This window comes from Oncorhynchus gorbuscha, linkage group LG01 (genome assembly GCF_021184085.1).
Source record: "Oncorhynchus gorbuscha isolate QuinsamMale2020 ecotype Even-year linkage group LG01, OgorEven_v1.0, whole genome shotgun sequence".
NCBI lineage: Eukaryota > Metazoa > Chordata > Actinopteri > Salmoniformes > Salmonidae > Oncorhynchus > Oncorhynchus gorbuscha.
Genome location: NC_060173.1, coordinates 6,105,200 through 6,125,296, shown reverse-complemented (window position 1 = coordinate 6,125,296; position 20,097 = coordinate 6,105,200). Strand labels below are relative to the sequence as shown.

Below are 20,097 nucleotides of genomic sequence, written 5' to 3'. Positions count from 1 at the left end.
TACACCATCTCTGGTAGCCTAGTACATAAAGGATCTATAACATTATACACCATCTCTGGTAGCCTCGTACATAAAGGATCTATAACATTATACACCATCTCTGGTAGCCTCGTACATAAAGGATCTATAACATTATACACCATCTCTGTACATAAAGGTAGCCTCTCTGGTAGCCTCGTACATAAAGGATCTATAACATTATACACCATCTCTGGTAGCCTCGTACATAAAGGATCTATAACATTATACACCATCTCTGGTAGCCTAGTACATAAAGGATCTATAACATTATACACCATCTCTGGTAGCCTAGTACATAAAGGATCTATAACATTATACACCATCTCTGGTAGCCTCGTTCATAAAGGATCTATAACATTATACACCATCTCTGGTAGCCTCATAAAGGATTAACATAAAGGATCTATAACATTATACACCATCTCTGGTAGCCTCGTACATAAAGGATCTATAACATTATACACCATCTCTGGTAGCCTCGTACATAAAGGATCTATAACATTATACACCATCTCTGGTAGCCTCGTTAATAAAGGATCTATAACATTATACACCATCTCTGGTAGCCTCGTACATAAAGGATCTATAACATTATACACCATCTCTGGTAGATCTATAACATTATACACCATCCTAGTACATAAAGGATCTATAACATTATACACCATCTCTGGTAGCCTCACCATCTCTGGTAGTACATAAAGGATCTATAACATTATACACCATCTCTGGTAGCCTAGTACATAAAGGATCTATAACATTATACACCATCTCTGGTAGCCTCGTACATAAAGGATCTATAACATTATACACCATCTCTGGTAGCCTCGTTCATAAAGGATCTATAACATTATACACCATCTCTGGTAGCCTCGTACATAAAGGATCTATAACATTATACACCATCTCTGGTAGCCTAGTACATAAAGGATCTATAACATTATACACCATCTCTGGTAGCCTCGTACATAAAGGATCTATAACATTATACACCATCTCTGGTAGCCTCGTACATAAAGGATCTATAACATTATACACCATCTCTGGTAGCCTCGTACATAAAGGATCTATAACATTATACACCATCTCTGGTAGCCCTCATAAAGGATCTTTAACATTATAAAGGATCATAAAGGATCGATATAAGGATCTATAACATTATACACCATCTCTGGTAGCCTCGTACATAAAGGATCTATAACATTATACACCATCTCTGGTAGCCTCGTTCATAAAGGATCTATAACAATATACACCATCTCTGGTAGCCTCGTTCATAAAGGATCTATAACATTATATTATACACCATCTCTGGTAGCCATAAAGGATCTATAACATTATACACCATCTCTGGTATAAAGGATCTATAACATTATACACCATCTCTGGTAGCCTCGTACATAAAGGATCTATAACATTATACACCATCTCTGGTAGCCTCGTACATAAAGGATCTATAACATTATACACCATCTCTGGTAGCCTCGTTCATAAAGGATCTATAATCTCATTATAAAGGATCACCATCTCTGGTAGCCTCGTACATAAAGGATCTATAACATTATACACCATCTCTGGTAGCCTCGTACATAAAGGATCTATAACATTATACACCATCTCTGGTAGCCTCATTATTACCATAAAGGATCTATAACATTATACACCATCTCTGGTAGCCTCGTACATAAAGGATCTATAACATTATACACCATCTCTGGTAGCCTCTGGTTCATCATAAAGGATCTATAACATTATACACCATCTCTGGTAGCCTAAAGGTAACATAAAGGATCTATAATCTATTATACACCATCTCTGGTAGCCTCGTACATAAAGGATCTATAACATTATACACCATCTCTGGTAGCCTCATAAAGGATCTATAACATTATAAAGGATCTTTAACATTATACACCATCTCTGGTAGCCTCGTACATAAAGGATCTATAACATTATACACCATCTCTGGTAGCCTCGTTAATAAAGGATCTATAACATTATACACCATCTCTGGTAGCCTCGTTCATAAAGGATCTATAACATTATACACCATCTCTGGTAGCCTCGTTCATAAAGGATCTATAACATTATACACCATCTCTGGTAGCCTCGTACATAAAGGATCTATAACATTATACACCATCTCTGGTAGCCTCGTACATAAAGGATCTATAACATTATACACCATCTCTGGTAGCCTCGTACATAAAGGATCTATAACATTATACACCATCTCTGGTAGCCTCGTACATAAAGGATCTATAACATTATACACCATCTCTGGTAGCCTCGTACATAAAGGATTTATCATTTACATAACAAATGCATCTCTTTTTTTCTCCTTTTTTTCTTTTTTGCTGGTGAGAGAGATTCATAGCGGACTCATTTTAACCAGTGACATTGTCATCCTACATATCATCTCATGGATATCACCAAAACTCATATACATAAAATACTGCTTTAGCAAATTCACTCACCATACACCTTAGGGAAACAATGGTGCTATCTAAAACCTTAAAGGGTTCTCCTACGGGGACAGCCCAGAAACCTTTTGGAAGGGTGGATCGTATACAATGTGTAGTGTATAGCATATTCTGTATAGTATACTCTATTGGAGTGGTCATCGCAAAGCCCTGATCTCCATCCTATATAAGATTTGTGGGCAGAACTGAAAAAGCGTGTGCGAGCAAGGAGGCCTACAAACCTGACTCAGTTACACCAGCTCTGTCAGGAGGCCTACAAACCTGACTCAGTTACACCAGCTCTGTCAGGAGGAATGAGCCAAAAGTCACCCAACTTGTGGAAGGATACCCGAAACGTTTGACCCAATTTAAACAATATAAACACAATGCTACCAAATACTAATTAAGTGTATGTAAAATTCTGACCCACTGGGAATGTGATGAAAGAAATAAAAGCTGAAATAAATCATTGTCTCTACTATTATTCTGACATTTCACATTCTTAAAATAAAGTGGTGATCCTAAATGACCTAAGACAGGGACTTATTTCTAGGATTAAATGTCACGAATTGTGAAAAACTGAGGTTAAATGTATCTGGCTAAGGTTTTTTATTTATTTCCGACTTCAACTGTATATGAAGATGTTGTGAGTTCTGGGAGAACAGTGCAGAGACAGAGAGAGAGAGAGAGAGAGACAGAGAGACAGAGAGACAGAGAAAGAGAGAGAGACAGAGAAAGAGAGAGAGACAGAGATGTTTCGCATGCCAATATAGCCCTTAAATTGAAATTGATTTGAATTGAGAGATGGAGAAAGAGCGAGACAAAGACAGAGAGAATGAGACAGGAAAAGAGAATTTGTGTAAGAGATTGAGAGAGAAAGATTGAGAGAGAGAGAGAGAGAGAGAGAGAGAGAGAGAGAGAGAGAGAGAGAGAGAGAGAGAGAGAGAGAGAGAGAGAGAGAGAGAGAGAGAGAGAGAGAGCAGAGAGAGAGCAGAGAGATGTATAGTTTGCTGCAGCTCAGTGTTATGTGCCTCTGGGGAGTGTGTGGGCACATGGTGATAGATTCCCTCTGTTTCCATAGAAGCAACACCACGGCAACCAAGCAAGTTGCCTCTGGCATAAACAGGACAACCAATGGCCTGCAGGTAGAAAGCTTCACTACTTGTTATAAGCATGTATGACTTATAATATGCCATGTATTTTATGTAAAGGAAATGTACTCTTGCTGGCTGTTATTTAGTCAAGGATCATTAGGAGATCATTATAAAACATTATAAGCAGCTCATACATGCTTATGATAAGTCTTATAATGCATTATAAGCACATGATAATACAGAGTCATGTGTTACTGGGACCACTAGGGTGGAAGGGAGGGTAGTGGGGACTGGGACCACTGGGGTGGAAGGGAGGGTAGTGGGGACTGGGACCACAAGGGTGGAAGGGAGGGTAGTAGGGACTGGGACCACTAGGGTGGAAGGGAGGGTAGTGGGGACTGGGACCACTGGGGTGGAAGGGAGGGTAGTGGGGACTGGGACCACTGGGGTGGAAGGGAGGGTAGTGGGGACTGGGACCACAAGGGTGGAAGGGAGGGTAGTAGGGACTGGGACCACTAGGGTAGAAGGGAGGGTAGTGGGGACTGGGACCACTAGGGTGGAAGGGAGGGTAGTGGGGACTGGGACCACAAGGGTGGAAGGGAGGGTAGTAGGGACTGGGACCACTAGGGTAGAAGGGAGGGTAGTGGGGACTGGGACCACTAGGGTGGAAGGGAGGGTAGTGGGGACTGGGACCAATAGGGTGGAAGGGAGGGTAGTGGGGACTGGGACCACTAGGGTGGAAGGGAGGGTAGTGGGGACTGGGACCACTAGGGTGGAAGGGAGGGTAGTAGGGACTGGGACCACTAGGGTAGAAGGGAGGGTAGTGGGGACTGGGTGGGGACAGGGACCACTAGGGTGGAAGGGAAGGTAGTGGGGACTGGGACCACTAGGGTGGAAGGGAGGGTAGTGGGGACTGGGACCACTAGGGTGGAAGGGAGGGTAGTGGGGGCTCGGACCACTAGGGTGGAAGGGAGGGTAGTGGGGACTGGGTGGGGACTGGGACCACTAGGGTGGAAGGGAGGGTCGTGGGGGCTGGGACCACTAGGGTGGAAGGGAGGGTAGTGGAGGCTGGGTGTGGACTGGGACCACTAGGGTGGGAGGGAGGGTAGTGGAGGCTGGGTGGGGACTGGGACCACTAGGGTGGAAGGGAGGGTAGTGGGGGCTGGGACCACTAGGGTGGAAGGGAGGGTAGTGGGGGCTGGGACCACTAGGGTGGAAGGGAGGGTAGTGGGGACTGGGACCACTAGGGTGGAAGGGAGGGTAGTGGGGGCTGGGACCACTAGGGTGGAAGGGAGGGTAGTGGGGACTGGGACCACTAGGGTGGAAGGGAGGGTAGTGGGGACTGGGACCACTAGGGTGGAAGGGAGGGTAGTGGGGACTGGGTGGGGACTGGGACCACTAGGGTGGAAGGGAGGGTAGTGGAGACTGGGACCACTAGGGTGGAAGGGAGGGTAGTGAGGACTGGGACCACTAGGGTGGAAGGGAGGGTAGTGGGGACTGTGACCACTAGGGTGGAAGGGAGGGTAGTAGGGACTGGGACCACTAGGGTGGAAGGGAGGGTAGTGAGGCTAGGTGGGATGTTTTTTTTGGGGGGGGGGGGGTGTTATAAGTAGTGTTGTTGTGTCTGCAAAATGTCAATAAAACATTGATCACAATAAGGAACATATTTACAAGATGACTATGGATAAAATGTTGTTAATAAAGTCATTACAGGAAGAAGAACAACGCAAACACAATAACTTAGAGAAAAACATAAAACAAAACATGTATTGTATTTTTGTAAAATTTCTCTTCTTTTTTTTGTTCCGTAACCATATCCAGTTTAATGTTCCGTAACCTTATCAGGGTTTAATGTTCTGTAACCTTATCAGGGTTTAATATTCTGTAATCTTATCGGTTTAATGCTCCTTAACCTTATCAGGGTTTAATGTTCTGTAACCTTATCAGGGTTTAATATTCTGTAATCTTATCGGTTTAATGCTCCTTAACCTTATCAGGGTTTAATGTTCTGTAACCTTATCAGGGTTTAATATTCTGTAATCTTATCGGTTTAATGCTCCTTAACCTTATCAGGGTTTAATGTTCCGTAACCTTATCAGGGTTTAATGTTCTGTAACCTTATCAGGGTTTAATGTTCTGTAACCTTATCAGGGTTTAATGTTCTGTAACCTTATCAGGGTTTAATGTTCTGTAACCTTATCAGGGTTTAATGTTCTGTAACCTTATCAGGGTTTAATGTTCTGTAACCTTATCAGGGTTTAATGTTCTGTAACCTTATCAGGGTTTAATGTTCTGTAACCTTATCAGGGTTTAATGTTCTGTAACCTTATCAGGGTTTAATGTTCTGTAACCTTATCAGGGTTTAATGTTCTGTAACCTTATCAGGGTTTAATGTTCTGTAACCTTATCAGGGTTTAATGTTCTGTAACCTTATCCGGTTTAATGCTCCGTAACCATAAGCGGTTTAATGCTCCGTAACCTTACCCGGTTTAATGCTCCTTAACCATATCAGGGTTTAATGTTCTTAACCATATCAGGGTTTAATGTTCTGTAACCTTATCAGGGTTTAATGTTCTGTAACCTTATCAGGGTTTAATGTTCTGTAACCTTATCAGGGTTTAATGGTCCGTAACCTTATCCGGTTTAATGCTCTGTAACCTTATCCGGTTTAATGTTCCGTATGTCACGCCCTGGTCGAAGTATTTTGTGTTTATCTTCATTTATTGGTCCTTGGTTGGTGGGGATCTGCCATTGTAGCTTGGTGGGGTGTTCTAGTTAAGTCTATGGCTGTCTGAAGTGGTTCTTAATCAGAGGCAGGTGTTTATCGTTGTCTCTGATTGGGAACCATATTTAGGCAGCCATATTCTTTGAGTGTTTCGTGGGTGATTGTCCTTAGTGTCCTTGTTCCTCTCTCTGTGTTAGTTTACACAAGTATAGGCTGTTTCGGTTTTCGTTACGTTCATTACGTTCTTTGTTTTGTAGTTTTTGTAATTGATTCGTGTTTTACGTTTGTTAATTAAACATGGATCGCAATCTACACACTGCATTTTGGTCCGACTCTCCTTCACCACAAGAGAACCGTTACACCGTAACCTTATCCGGTTTAATGCTCTATAATAGAGGTCGACCGATTATGATTTTTTTCAACGCCGATACCGATTATTGGAGGGCCAAAAAACTGCCACCGATTAATCGGACGGTTTTTATTTATTTATAATAATGACAATTACAACAATACTGAATGAACACTTATTTTGACTTAATATAATACATCAATAAAATCAATTTAGCCTCAAATAAATAATGAAACATGTTCAATTTGGTTTAAATAATGCAAAAACAAAGTGTTGGAGAAGAAAGTAATATGTGCCAATATGCAATATATGTGCCATGTAAAAAAGCTAACGTTTAAGTTCCTTGCTCAGAACATGAGAACATATGAAAGTTGGTGGTTCCTTTTAACATGATACTTCAACATTAACTTCAATATTCCAAGTAATATAGTATTTATAGGACTATTTATAGGACTATTTCTCTCATTCTTTCATTTACCTTTGACTATTGGATGTTCTTATAGGCACTTTAGTATTTTGCCAGTGTAACAGTATAGCTTCCGTCCCTCTCCTCGCTCCTACCTGGGCTCGAACCAGGAACACATCGACAACAGCCACCCTCGAAGCAGCGTTACCCATGCAAAGCAAGGGGAACAACTACTCCAAGGCTCAGAGCGAGTGACGTTTGAAACAGTATTAGCGCACACCCAGCTAACTAGCTAGCCATTTTACATCGGTTACACCAGCCATTAGGCTGATAGGCTTGAAGTCATAAACAGCGCTGTGCTTGCAAAGAGCTGCTGGCAAAACGCATGACAGTGCTATTTGAATGAATGCTTACGAGCCTGCTGCTGCCAACCATCACTCAGTTAGACTGCTCTATCAGATCATAGATTTAATTATAACATAACACACAGAAATACGAAACTTTGGTCATTAATATGGTCGAATCCAGAAACTAGAATTTCGAAAACAAAACGTTTATTCTTTCAGTGAAATACGGAACCGTTCGGTATTTTATCTAACGGGTGGCATCCCTAAATCTAGATATTCCTGTTACATTGTACAACCTTCAATGTTATGTCATAATCACGTAAAATTCTGGCAAATTAGTTCGCAATGAGCCAGGAGGCCCAAACTGTTGCATATACCCTGACCCATGAACTCAAGAGAAATTACACAATTTCACCTGGTTAATATTGCCTGCTAAACTGGATTAGTAGTTATAACTAGTGATTATGATTGATTGTTTTTTTATAAGATAAATGTAATGCGAGCTAGCAATTTACCTTGGCTTCTACTGCATTCGCGTAACAGGCAGGCTCCTCGTGGAGTGCAATGGTTAGAGCCTTGGACTAGTTAACTGTACGGTTGCAAGATTGGATCCCCTGAGCTGACAAGGTGAAAATCTGCCCCTGAAGAAGGCAGTTAACCCTCCGTTCCTAGGCCGTCATTGAAAATAGGGATGTGTTCTTGGCACTGACCTGCCTAGTCAAATAAAGGTATAACAAAATAAAAAATACCAACAAAAAAAATCAGCGGAAATCAGCACCCAAAAATACTGATTTCCGATTGTTATGAAAACTTGAAATCGGCCTAATTAATCGGCCATTCAGATTAATCGGTCGACCTCTACTCTGTAACCATAGCTGGTTTAATGTTCCGTAACCACAAAACACTGTAGTGTCCCGTCCCCTTATTAATACAAGTGACTGGGCTGATCTTTTCAATGCTCTCATTTACCTTATGATGTCTAATCCCTCACACCTACTCTATTACATCTAATCCCCCATACCTACTCTATTACATCTAATCCCCCATACCTACTCTATTACATCTAATCCCCCATACCTACTCTATTACATCTAATCCCCCATACCTACTCTATTACATCTAATCCCCCATACCTACTCTATTACATCTAATCCCCCATACCTACTCTATTACATCTAATCCCCCATACCTACTCTATTACATCTAATCCCCCATACCTACTCTATTACATCTAATCCCCCATATCTACTCTATTACATCTAATCCCCCATACCTACTCTATTACATCTAATCCCCCATACCTACTCTATTACATCTAATCCCCCATACCTACTCTATTACATATAATCCCCCACACCTACTCTATTACATCTAATCCCCACACCTACTCTATTACATCTAATCCCCCATACCTACTCTATTACATCTAATCCCTCACACCTACTCTATTACATCTAATCCCCCATACCTACTCTATTACATCTAATCCCCCATACCTACTCTATTACATCTAATCCCTCACACCTACTCTATTACATCTAATCCCCCATACCTACTCTATTACATCTAATCCCCCATACCTACTCTATTACATCTAATCCCCCATACCTACTCTATTACATCTAATCCCCCATACCTACTCTATTACATCTAATCCCCCATACCTACTCTATTACATCTAATCCCCCATACCTACTCTATTACATCTAATCCCCCATACCTACTCTATTACATCTAATCCCCCATACCTACTCTATTACATCTAATCCCCCATACCTACTCTATTACATCTAATCCCCCATACCTACTCTATTACATCTAATCCCCCATACCTACTCTATTACATCTAATCCCCCACACCTACTCTATTACATCTAATCCCCCATACCTACTCTATTACATCTAATCCCCCACACCTACTCTATTACATCTAATCCCCCATATCTACTCTATTACATCTAATCCCCCATACCTACTCTATTACATCTAATCCCCCACACCCTCTATTACATCTAATCCCCCATACCTACTCTATTACATCTAATCCCCCATACCCTCTATTACATCTAATCCCCCACACCTACTCTATTACATCTAATCCCCACACCTACTCTATTACATCCCCCATACCTACTCTATTACATCTAATCCCCACACCTACTCTATTACATCTAATCCCCCACACCTACTCTATTACATCTAATCCCCCACACCTACTCTATTACATCTAATCCCCCATACCTACTCTATTACATCTAATCCCCCATATCTACTCTATTACATCTAATCCCCCATACCTACTCTATTACATCTAATCCCCCATACCTACTCTATTACATCTAATCCCCCACACCTACTCTATTACATCTAATCCCCCACACCTACTCTATTACATCTAATCCCCATACCTACTCTATTACATCTAATCCCCCATATCTACTCTATTACATCTAATCCCCCATACCTACTCTATTACATCTAATCCCCCATACCTACTCTATTACATCTAATCCCCCATACCTACTCTATTACATCTAATCCCCACACCTACTCTATTACATCTAATCCCCCACACCTACTCTATTACATCTAATCCCCCATACCTACTCTATTACATCTAATCCCCCATATCTACTCTATTACATCTAATCCCCCATACCTACTCTATTACATCTAATCCCCCACACCTACTCTATTACATCTAATCCCCCATACCTACTCTATTACATCTAATCCCCCACACCTACTCTATTACATCTAATCCCCCATACCTACTCTATTACATCTAATCCCCCACATCTACTCTATTACATCTAATCCCCCACATCTACTCTATTACATCTAATCCCCCACACCTACTCTATTACATCTAATCCCCCATACCTACTCTATTACATCTAATCCCCCATATCTACTCTATTACATCTAAACCCCCATATCTACTCTATTACATCTAATCCCCCATATCTACTCTATTTCATCTAATCCCTCATACCTACTCTATTTCATCTAATCCCTCATACCTACTCTATTTCATCTAATCCCTCATACCTACTCTATTACATCTAATCCCTCCTACCTACTCTATTACATCTAATAATAATATAATATATGCCATTTAGCAGACGCTTTTATCCAAAGCGACTTACAGTCATGTGTGCATACATTCTACGTATGGGTGGTCCCGGGGATCGAACCCACTACGCTGGCGTTACAAGCGCCATGCTGTACCAACTGAGCTACAGAAGGACCATATCTCATCCCCCATACCTACTAGATGTACTGTAGGTGACTTTGCTTTGTTATTTTCAAATAATCTGTTATTCTCTCACCAGTGGGGAATGAATTGAAACAGTCCTGTCCTGTTGTATTCATCTATTAAAGGACAACCTGTCTCACTGACTGAAAACATCATACATTAGTGGCATTGAGGCCAAGTGAAACACACACACACACACACACACACACACACACACACACACACACACACACACACACACACACACACACACACACACACACACACACACACACACACACACACACACACACACACACACACACACACACACACACACACACACACACACACACAGGCAAACACACGCACAGTGGGGAGTCTTTATCTCAGCAGTAGGTTAAATCTGGCGAGGCTTCAAATATGAATAGCCATTAGTTGATATAAATGGTGTCTCCCCTGTGGTCTGTAGCTGCTCTACTATGCTCTGTTCTGCTCTACTATGCTCTGTTCTGCTCTACTATGCTCTGTTCTGTTCTGCTCTACTATGCTCTGTTCTGCTCTGCACTACTATGCTCTGTTCTGCTCTGCACTACTATGCTCTGTTCTGCTGCTCTGTTCTGCTCTACTATGGTCTGTTCTGCTCTACTATGCTCTGTTCTGCTCTGTTCTGCTCTGTTCTGCTCTACTATGGTCTGTTCTGCTCTACTATGCTCTGTTCTGTTCTGCTCTACTATGCTCTGTTCTGTTCTGCTCTACTATGCTCTTTTCTGCTCTGTTCTGTTCTGCTCTGCTCTGTTCTGCTCTACTATGCTCTGTTCTGTTCTGTTCTGCTCTACTATGCTCTGTTCTGTTCTGCTCTGTTCTGTTCTGCTCTACTATGCTCTATTCTGCTCTACTATGCTCTGTTCTGCTCTACTATGCTCTGTTCTGCTCTGTTCTGTTCTGTTCTGCTCTACTATGCTCTGTTCTGCTCTACTATGCTCTGTTCTGTTCTGCTCTACTATGCTCTGTTCTACTATGCTCTGCTCTGTTCTGCTCTACTATGCTCTGTTCTGTTCTGTTCTGCTCTACTATGCTCTGCTCTGTTCTACTATGCTCTGCTCTGTTCTGCTCTACTATGCTCTGTTCTGTTCTGTTCTGCTCTACTATGCTCTGTTCTGCTCTACTATGCTCTGTTCTGTTCTACCATGCTCTGTTCTGCTCTGTTCTACTATGCTCTGCTCTGTTCTACTATGCTCTGTTCTGCTCTACTATGCTCTGTTCTGCTCTACTATGTTCTGTTCTACTATGCTCTGCTCTGTTCTACTATGCTCTGTTCTGCTCTACTATGCTCTGTTCTGCTCTACTATGCTCTGTTCTGCTCTACTATGCTCTGTTCTGCTCTACTATGCTCTGTTCTGCTCTACTATGCTCTGTTCTGCTCTACTATGCTCGGTTCTGCTCTGCTCTACTATGCTCTGTTCTGCTCTGCTCTACTATGGTCTGTTCTGCTCTACTATGCTCTGTTCTGCTCTACTATGCTCTGTTCTGCTCTGCTCTGCTCGACTATGCTCTGTTCTGCTCTACTATGCTCTGTTCTGCTCTACTATGCTCTGTTCTACTATGCTCTGCTCTGTTCTGCTCTACTATGCTCTGTTCTGCTCTACTATGCTCTGTTCTGCTCTACTATGCTCTGTTCTGCTCTACTATGCTCTGCTCTGTTCTGCTCTCAGGCCTTTTCCTCCCATGTGTTTTGAGACAGTTGAAGAAAAGACATCTTTAACATAGCCTTTATAGGCCTACTACACTATTCACTTAGAAACACTGGAGACCCATATGTTACTTCACAACCATACCTTACACCTATCTAAACCACTGAGGAGAGGTGACACACAGTGAATGTTCCTGACTGTCCAAGATGCAGTTTTGACATAAATCTGCTTGAAAATCTATGGCAAGACCTGAAAATGATGGCTGTCTAGCAATGATCAACAACCAATTTTGACAGAGCTTGAAGAATTGTAAAAAGAATAATGGACAAATGATGCACAATCCAGGTGCGGAAAGCTCTTAGAGGTTTACCCAGAAACACTCACCGCTGCCAAAGATGATTCTAACATGTATTGACTCAAGGGGTTGAATACTGATCTAATCAAGATATACAGTGCCTTGCAAAAGTATTCATCTCCCTTTGTATTTTTCCTATTTTGTTGCGTTACAACCTGTAATTTAAATAGATTTTTATTTGGATTTCATGTAATGGACATACTACACAAAATAGTCCAAATTTGTGAAGTGAAATGAAAAAAATAACTTGATTCAAAAAATTCTAAAAAATAAAATATGGAAAACCTGCCAAGAGATGGCTGACAACCAAAACTCACAAACCAGGCAAGGAGGGCAACAAAGATACCAAAGATAACCCTGAAGGAGCTGCAAAGCTCCCCAGCGAAGATTGGAATATCTGTCCATAGGACCACTTTAAGCAGCTATACAGAGCTGGGCTTTACGGAAGAGTGGCCAGAAAAAAACATTTTTTAGAGAAGAAAATAAGCAAACACACTTGGTGTTCGCCAAAAGGCATGTAGGAGACTCCCCAAATATATGGAAGAAGGTACTCTGGTCAGATGAGACTAAAATTGAGCTTTTTGGCCATCAAGAAAAACACTGTCTGGTGCAAACCCAACACCTCTCATCACTCCAAGAACACCATCCCCACAGTTAAGCATGGTGGTGGCAGCATCATGCTGTGGGGATGTTTTTCATAGGCAGGGACTGGGAAACTGGTCAGAATTGAAGGAATGATGGATGGTGCTAAATACAGGGACATTCTTGAAGGAAACCTGTTTCAGTCTTCCAGAGATTTGAGACTGGGACGGAGGTTCACCTTCCAGCAGGACAATGGCCCTAAGCATACTGCTAAAGCAACACTCGAGTGGTTTAAGGGGAAACATTTAAATGTCTTGGAATGGCCTACTCAAAGCCCAGACCTCAATCCAATTGAGAATCTGTGATATGAATTAAAGATCGCTATACACCAGCGGAACCCATCCAACTTGAAGGAGCTGGAGTAGTTTTGCCTTGAAGAATGGGCAAAAATCGCAGTGGCTAGATGTGCCAAGCTTATCGAGACATACCCCAAGAGACTTGCAGCTGTAACTTCTGCAAAAGGTAGCTCTACAAAGTATTGAATTTGGGGGGGTTGAATAGTTAAGCACGCTTAAGTTTAATGTTTTTTTTGTCTTATATCTTGTTTATTTCACAAGAAAAAAAAACTTCTTCAAAGTGTGTTGTGTAAATAAAATGATACAACATCCCCCCAAAAATCCATTTTAATTCCAGGTTGTAAGGCAACAAAATAGTAAAAAAGCCAAGGGGGTGAACACTTAAGGATTTTTCTTTATTTCTACTATTTTACACATTATAGAATAGTACTGAAGACATCAAAACTATGAAATAACACATATAGAATCATGTAGTAACCAAAACAAGTGTTAAACAAACTACTCAAAGTAGCCTCGCTTTGCTTTGGTGACAGCTTTGGACACTCTTGGCATTCTCTCAACCAGCTTCACCTGGAATGTTTTTCCTACAGTCTTGAAGCAGTTCCTACATATGCTGAGCACTTGTTGGCTGCTTTTCATTCATTCCGTAGTCCAACTCATCACAAACCAACTCAATTGGGTTGAGGTCAGGTGATTGTGGAGGCCAGGTCATCAGATGCAGTACTCCATCACTCTCTCAAAAAAACCTTACACAGCCTGGAGGTGTGTTGGGTCATTGTCCTGTTGAAAAACAAATGATAGTCCCACTAAGTGCAAACCAGAAGGGATGGCGTATCACTGCAGAATGCTGTGGTAGCTATGCTAGTTAAGCATGTCTTGAATTGTAAATAAATCACAGTGTCACCATCAAAGCACCCCCACACCATCACACATTTCCACCGGTCTAATGTCCATTGCTCGTGTTTCTTGGCCCAAGCAAGGCTTCTTATTATTGGTGTCCTTTAGTAGTGGTTTCTTTGCAGCAATTTGACCAAGAAGCCTTATTCACACAGTCTCCTCTGAACAGTTGATGTTGAGATGTGTCTGTTATTTGAAGTATTTATTTGGGCTGCAAACTGAGGTGCAGTTAAGTCGAATGAACTTATCCTCTGCAGCAGAGGTAACTCTGGGTCTTCCTTTCCTGTGGCGGTCCTCGTGAGAGCCTGTTAACTCTAATAAACGTATCCTCTGCTGCAGAGCTAACTCTGGGTCTTCCTTTCCTGTGGCGGTACTCATGAGAGCCAGTTTCATCATAGTGCTTGATGGTTTTTGAAGAAACTTTCAAAGTTCTTTAAATTTTCCAAATTAACTGACCTTGTCTTAAAGTAATGATGGACTGTCATTTCTCTTTGCTTATCTGAGCTGTTCTTGTCATAATATGGACTTGGTCTTTTACCAAATAGGGCTATCTTCTGTATACCACCACTACTTTGTCACAAAACAACTGATTGGCTCAAACACATTCAGGAAAGAAATTCCAAAGATTAACTTTTAACAAGGCACACCTGTTTATTGAAATGCATTCCAGGTTACTACCTCATGAAGTTGGTTGAGAGAATGCCAAGAGTGTCCAAAGCTGGCATCAAGGCGAAGGGTGGATACTTTGAAGAAACTCAAATATAACATATATTTTGATTTGTTTAACACTTTTTTGGTTACTACATGATTCCATGTGTTATTTAATAGTTTTGATGTCTTCAATATTATTCTACAATGTAGAAAATAGTTGTTTTTTAAATAAAGAAAAACCCTTGAATGAGTAGGTGTTCTAAAAACGTTTGACTGGCACTATATATATATTTTTAATGTATTTTGTGTAGATTTGTTGACCAAAAAAAAGGTGGATGAGCTGGCCAATCAGCAGTCTACTTGCATTAATATTTGTAACGACCGGTATAAACCCACACTCTTCTGTTATTGGGATACGCCCACACCATTATTTTGATGGGGGTACACCCACACCATTCCAACACTGAAAAGCTGCTTTTTAACACCTGTTAAACTCTACCACCCCCTTGTGGCATTTTCAAAACTTCACGTAATATCGTATACTACCCTCATAAAATACATTTTGGTCCTACAAACACATACTTAGTACTGTTAGAAAGGTATGAACTACAGAATTCAGATAAAGGTCTCAGAAACTACTATAGATGTTGTTTTTTCTCGGAGGTGGGGGGGGATAAGAGATTTAAAAGTCTTGATTGGTGACATATTTTATCTCCAATTACTGTTCTAAAATTATATTTTTGTGCAAAATTGTGTTGTTGATATTTTTCCTTACCTAATGGTGGTGCTCTAAACATGCATAAATTCCCTTAGGAACACAATTTAAAAGCACAGGGCTTGTGAAAAGTTTTTTTTTTGTCTTACAGGATTGATAAACACAGAGTGGACAAAACATTAAGAACACCTTCCTAATATTGAGTTGCATTTTTATGATATTGCCAGCAGTAAGATTTCAGTTTGATTTCCAAAAAGACTAGGCCTGTCGTTTTCAAATGATATGTCACTTTCTATTTTTTTAATTTTTTAAAATGATGTGTGGGTGGAAGGGATGGGGGGGTACCCCCCCCCCCCAACTCAAATCAACCACTCAGAGTTTAACAGAATTTATAAACATACTTAATTACCATACAATTTTTTGGAAGGAAAACTATTTTATTGATATTGTAAGTAATTATAGGTCATATTTCATAGACATCTGGAAACACTGGACAGTTACTTTAAATCAATAGCATTCCACAGTGCCTTGTCCCGCATCTCTCTCTGTGAAGAGTTAACCGATCCATTATTCTCTTCCAGGAGAGGACATTAAAGGCATAGTGGTGTGTGTGTTCCAGGAGAGGACATTAAAGGCATAGTGGTTTGTGTGTTCCAGGAGAGGACATTAAAGGCATAGTGGTGTGTGTGTTCCAGGAGAGGACATTAAAGGCATAGTGGTGTGTGTGTTCCAGGAGAGGACATTAAAGGCATAGTGGTGTGTGTGTTCCAGGAGAGGACATTAAAGGCATAGTGGTGTGTGTTCCAGGAGAGGACATTAAAGGCATAGTGGTTTGTGTGTTCCAGGAGAGGACATTAAAGGCATAGTGGTGTGTGTGTTCCAGGAGAGGACATTAAAGACATTAAAGGCATAGTGGTGTGTTGTGTTCCAGGTTCCAGGAGAGGACATTAAAGGCATAGTGGTGTGTGTTCCAGGAGAGGACATTAAAGGCATAGTGGTTTGTGTGTTCCAGGAGAGGACATTAAAGGCATAGTGGTTTGTGTGTTCCAGGAGAGGACATTAAAGGCATAGTGGTGTGTGTGTTCCAGGAGAGGACATTAAAGGCATAGTGGTGTGTGTGTTCCAGGAGAGGACATTAAAGGCATAGTGGTTTGTGTGTTCCAGGAGAGGACATCAAAGGCATAGTGGTGTGTGTGTTCCAGGAGAGGACATTAAAGGCATAGTGGTGTGTGTGTTCCAGGAGAGGACATTAAAGGCATAGTGGTTTGTGTGTTCCAGGAGAGGACATTAAAGGCATAGTGGTTTGTGTGTTCCAGGAGAGGACATTAAAGGCATAGTGGTTTGTGTGTTAGTGGTGTGTGTGTTCCAGGAGAGGACATTAAAGGCATAGTGGTGTGTGTGTTCCAGGAGAGGACATTAAAGGCATAGTGGTGTGTGTGTTCCAGGTTCCAGGAGAGGACATTAAAGGCATAGTGGTGTGTGTGTTCCAGGAGAGGACATTAAAGGCATAGTGGTTTGTGTGTTCCAGGAGAGGACATTAAAGGCATAGTGGGTGTGTGTTCCAGGAGAGGACATTAAAGGCATAGTGGTGTGTGTTCCAGGAGAGGACATTAAAGGCATAGTGGTGTGTGTGTTCCAGGAGAGGACATTAAAGGCATAGTGGTTTGTATGTTCCAGGAGAGGACATTAAAGGCATAGTGGTTTGTGTGTTCCAGGAGAGGACATTAAAGGCATAGTGGTGTGTGTGTTCCAGGAGAGGACATTAAAGGCATAGTGGTGTGTGTGTTCCAGGAGAGGACATTAAAGGCATAGTGGTGTGTGTGTTCCAGGAGAGGACATTAAAGGCATAGTGGTGTGTGTGTTCCAGGAGAGGACATTAAAGGCATAGTGGTTTGTGTGTTCCAGGAGAGGACATTAAAGGCATAGTGTTGTGTGTGTTCCAGGAGAGGACATTAAAGGCATAGTGGTGTGTGTTCCAGGAGAGGACAAAGGCATAGTGGTTTGTGTGTTAGACATTAAAGGTAGTGTGTGTGTTCCAGGTTCCAGGAGAGGACATTAAAGGCATAGTGGTGTGTGTTCCAGGAGAGGACATTAAAGGCATAGTGGTGTGTGTTCCAGGAGAGGACATTAAAGGCATAGTGGTGTGTGTTCCAGGAGAGGACATTAAAGGCATAGTGGTGTGTGTGTTCAAGGAGAAGAGAGGACATATCAAAGCTATGGTTCCCAGTGCTGAGTGATCTACAGTCTAAAAATAGCAACATGCAGCAGAATGGACTGGTGGAGCTATTTACAGTCAGTCAGTGCCTGCCTGCTTCTCTGCCTGCCCGCCTTTCTGCCTGCTTCTCTGCACTGTTGGAGCTAGGAACACAAGCATTTTGCAACACCCGTAATAACATCTGCATGTGACCAATAAAATGTGATTAGATTTGACTGCCTGCCTGCCTCTCTGACTGCCTGCCTCTCTGTCTCTCTGACTGCCTGCCTCTCTGACTGCCTGCCTATCTGACTGCCTGCCTATCTGCTTCTCTGACTAGCTGCATATGCCAATCATCAAGCATCTTACAATTACATCTGGACACACAACATGACTGAATAGCGTTCTGTTCTCAACGTCTGTCTGTGAGGTGTTTCTGGTTCATTTCAACCTGTAGGAGTTGAAATGATGCTTTGATGTAGCCACGACCAGACCAGGTGAATGCCTGAGTCATGTAGCGTTATTTGAGAGAGGACACGGAGGGAGAACTAAAGGGTTGTTGTTGTTGTTTGTTTTACATTTGAGCGGGGCCATGATCGGGTAGGACAGGCTATGTGATGATATCACAACTTACTGTACACCTATAACAAGTCACGGCTCCTCATGGTCAAGTCCCCTTTACATTCTAATGAACATGTCATGTCATTAGGAAATAAAAATATATATTTTGTGAACATAGATAAACATATAGGCCTAGGCTAGTTTAAAGGAATGTATAAATTCATCGTAGGTCTGTATTAATAACGGAAACCATCCATCCAATTGACAGTAATGACCATACATGGTTTATTGGCACTTTGTAACAAATGACTCGCATGGGTGCAAATATGCTATTATTCGATAATAATTTAATTAAATTCATAGTCTTAATTCTGAAATTCTATTCACCGCATTGCTCGGGTATGAACATAATTAATACAATAAAATAAATATATTGTATATAATATATAATATGTCCTTGTAATTTGCTGCCATTTTCTACTACATCCACTGAAAATAATGTGTATAGCCTATAAATCAATATTCACCGCAAGGATTTTGACGCACAACATTTAAATCCAGGGCCCCGATATTATGACAGAATTTGAAGCAAGATCATTGAGCGTCCAGTCAAAAACCCGCAAGGAGCCATGATGTCCCGGTATTTCTACCGAGCGGCAGGGCAACCGTGCACTTCACATTCTTACCGTTCTGCGAGGAGACCGAATGCAGCATCAGTACTCCAATGAACGCCACCGACACCGACATAATTTCGGCACTTCGTTTTCCAGGTAGCATCGACTCGGGTGGTAGATGCCGGTAATATGGATAGTGGTGGGGTGGAGTGGGGAGACCAGGTTACCGGGTAGATATCAATCTGACTGAAGGAAGCTTCCTCTAATACTCCAATCGGGTCACGCAAAAAAACCGCGGCGCGCTCGCTCAACCGACGAATGCATGACGCCACGCCACCTGTGCATTGGCGGTGCGTGGTGATGAAATCACTCGAAGGAACCACCTTTCTCGTCGGTTAGTGCTATCTGGGATCCCTGGTACGTCCCTACCCTAAATCCTAACCGTAAAACCCTTACCTTAACCACAATCCCTACCAAACACTAACCATTTTACTTTTCAACTTCAATTGGGAAGGGACCCTTTCTCATCTGCGGTGGTAAATCCCGCGAGATTACATTTTGTAGGCTGCATGGATAGAACAATAAATGTTAGTTGCTGTGTAACTACAGTGTAGAATAATTATCATTTAGTACATCCCTATAGGGCTTTTTCATAGAATCTGAAAGCCAGATGACAGTTCAGATGGGAATATCATGCCTTGCAAGTTATTTAGAAGCCACCTTTATCATTATGGTCGTTCAATAAACAAATTGTAGATTTAGAATAGATTAGAAGCATATCGCTGAGAATAGAATACAATAGGTCATGTGACATGACGTATTGGTAGGTAAGTCGC

The 20,097-nt window shown here is 41.7% G+C and overlaps 1 protein-coding gene across 3 annotated transcripts in view; it reads right to left on the bottom strand.

The window, feature by feature from the left end:
* Positions 1-19,761, bottom strand: part of LOC124032035 (neuroplastin-like) — a 49,528-nt gene extending 29,767 nt beyond the window's left edge. Inside the window, exon 1 of one of the 3 annotated variants that reach the window (XM_046344026.1) lies at positions 19,334-19,761. In XM_046344026.1, the coding sequence (XP_046199982.1) occupies positions 19,334-19,424 (91 nt within the window). In that variant the 5' untranslated portion in view covers positions 19,425-19,761. The remainder of the gene's footprint in view (positions 1-19,333) is intronic. The other 2 variants (XM_046344016.1, XM_046344036.1) reach the window with 2 other exon arrangements.
* Between the last annotated feature and the right edge of the window lie 336 nt (positions 19,762-20,097).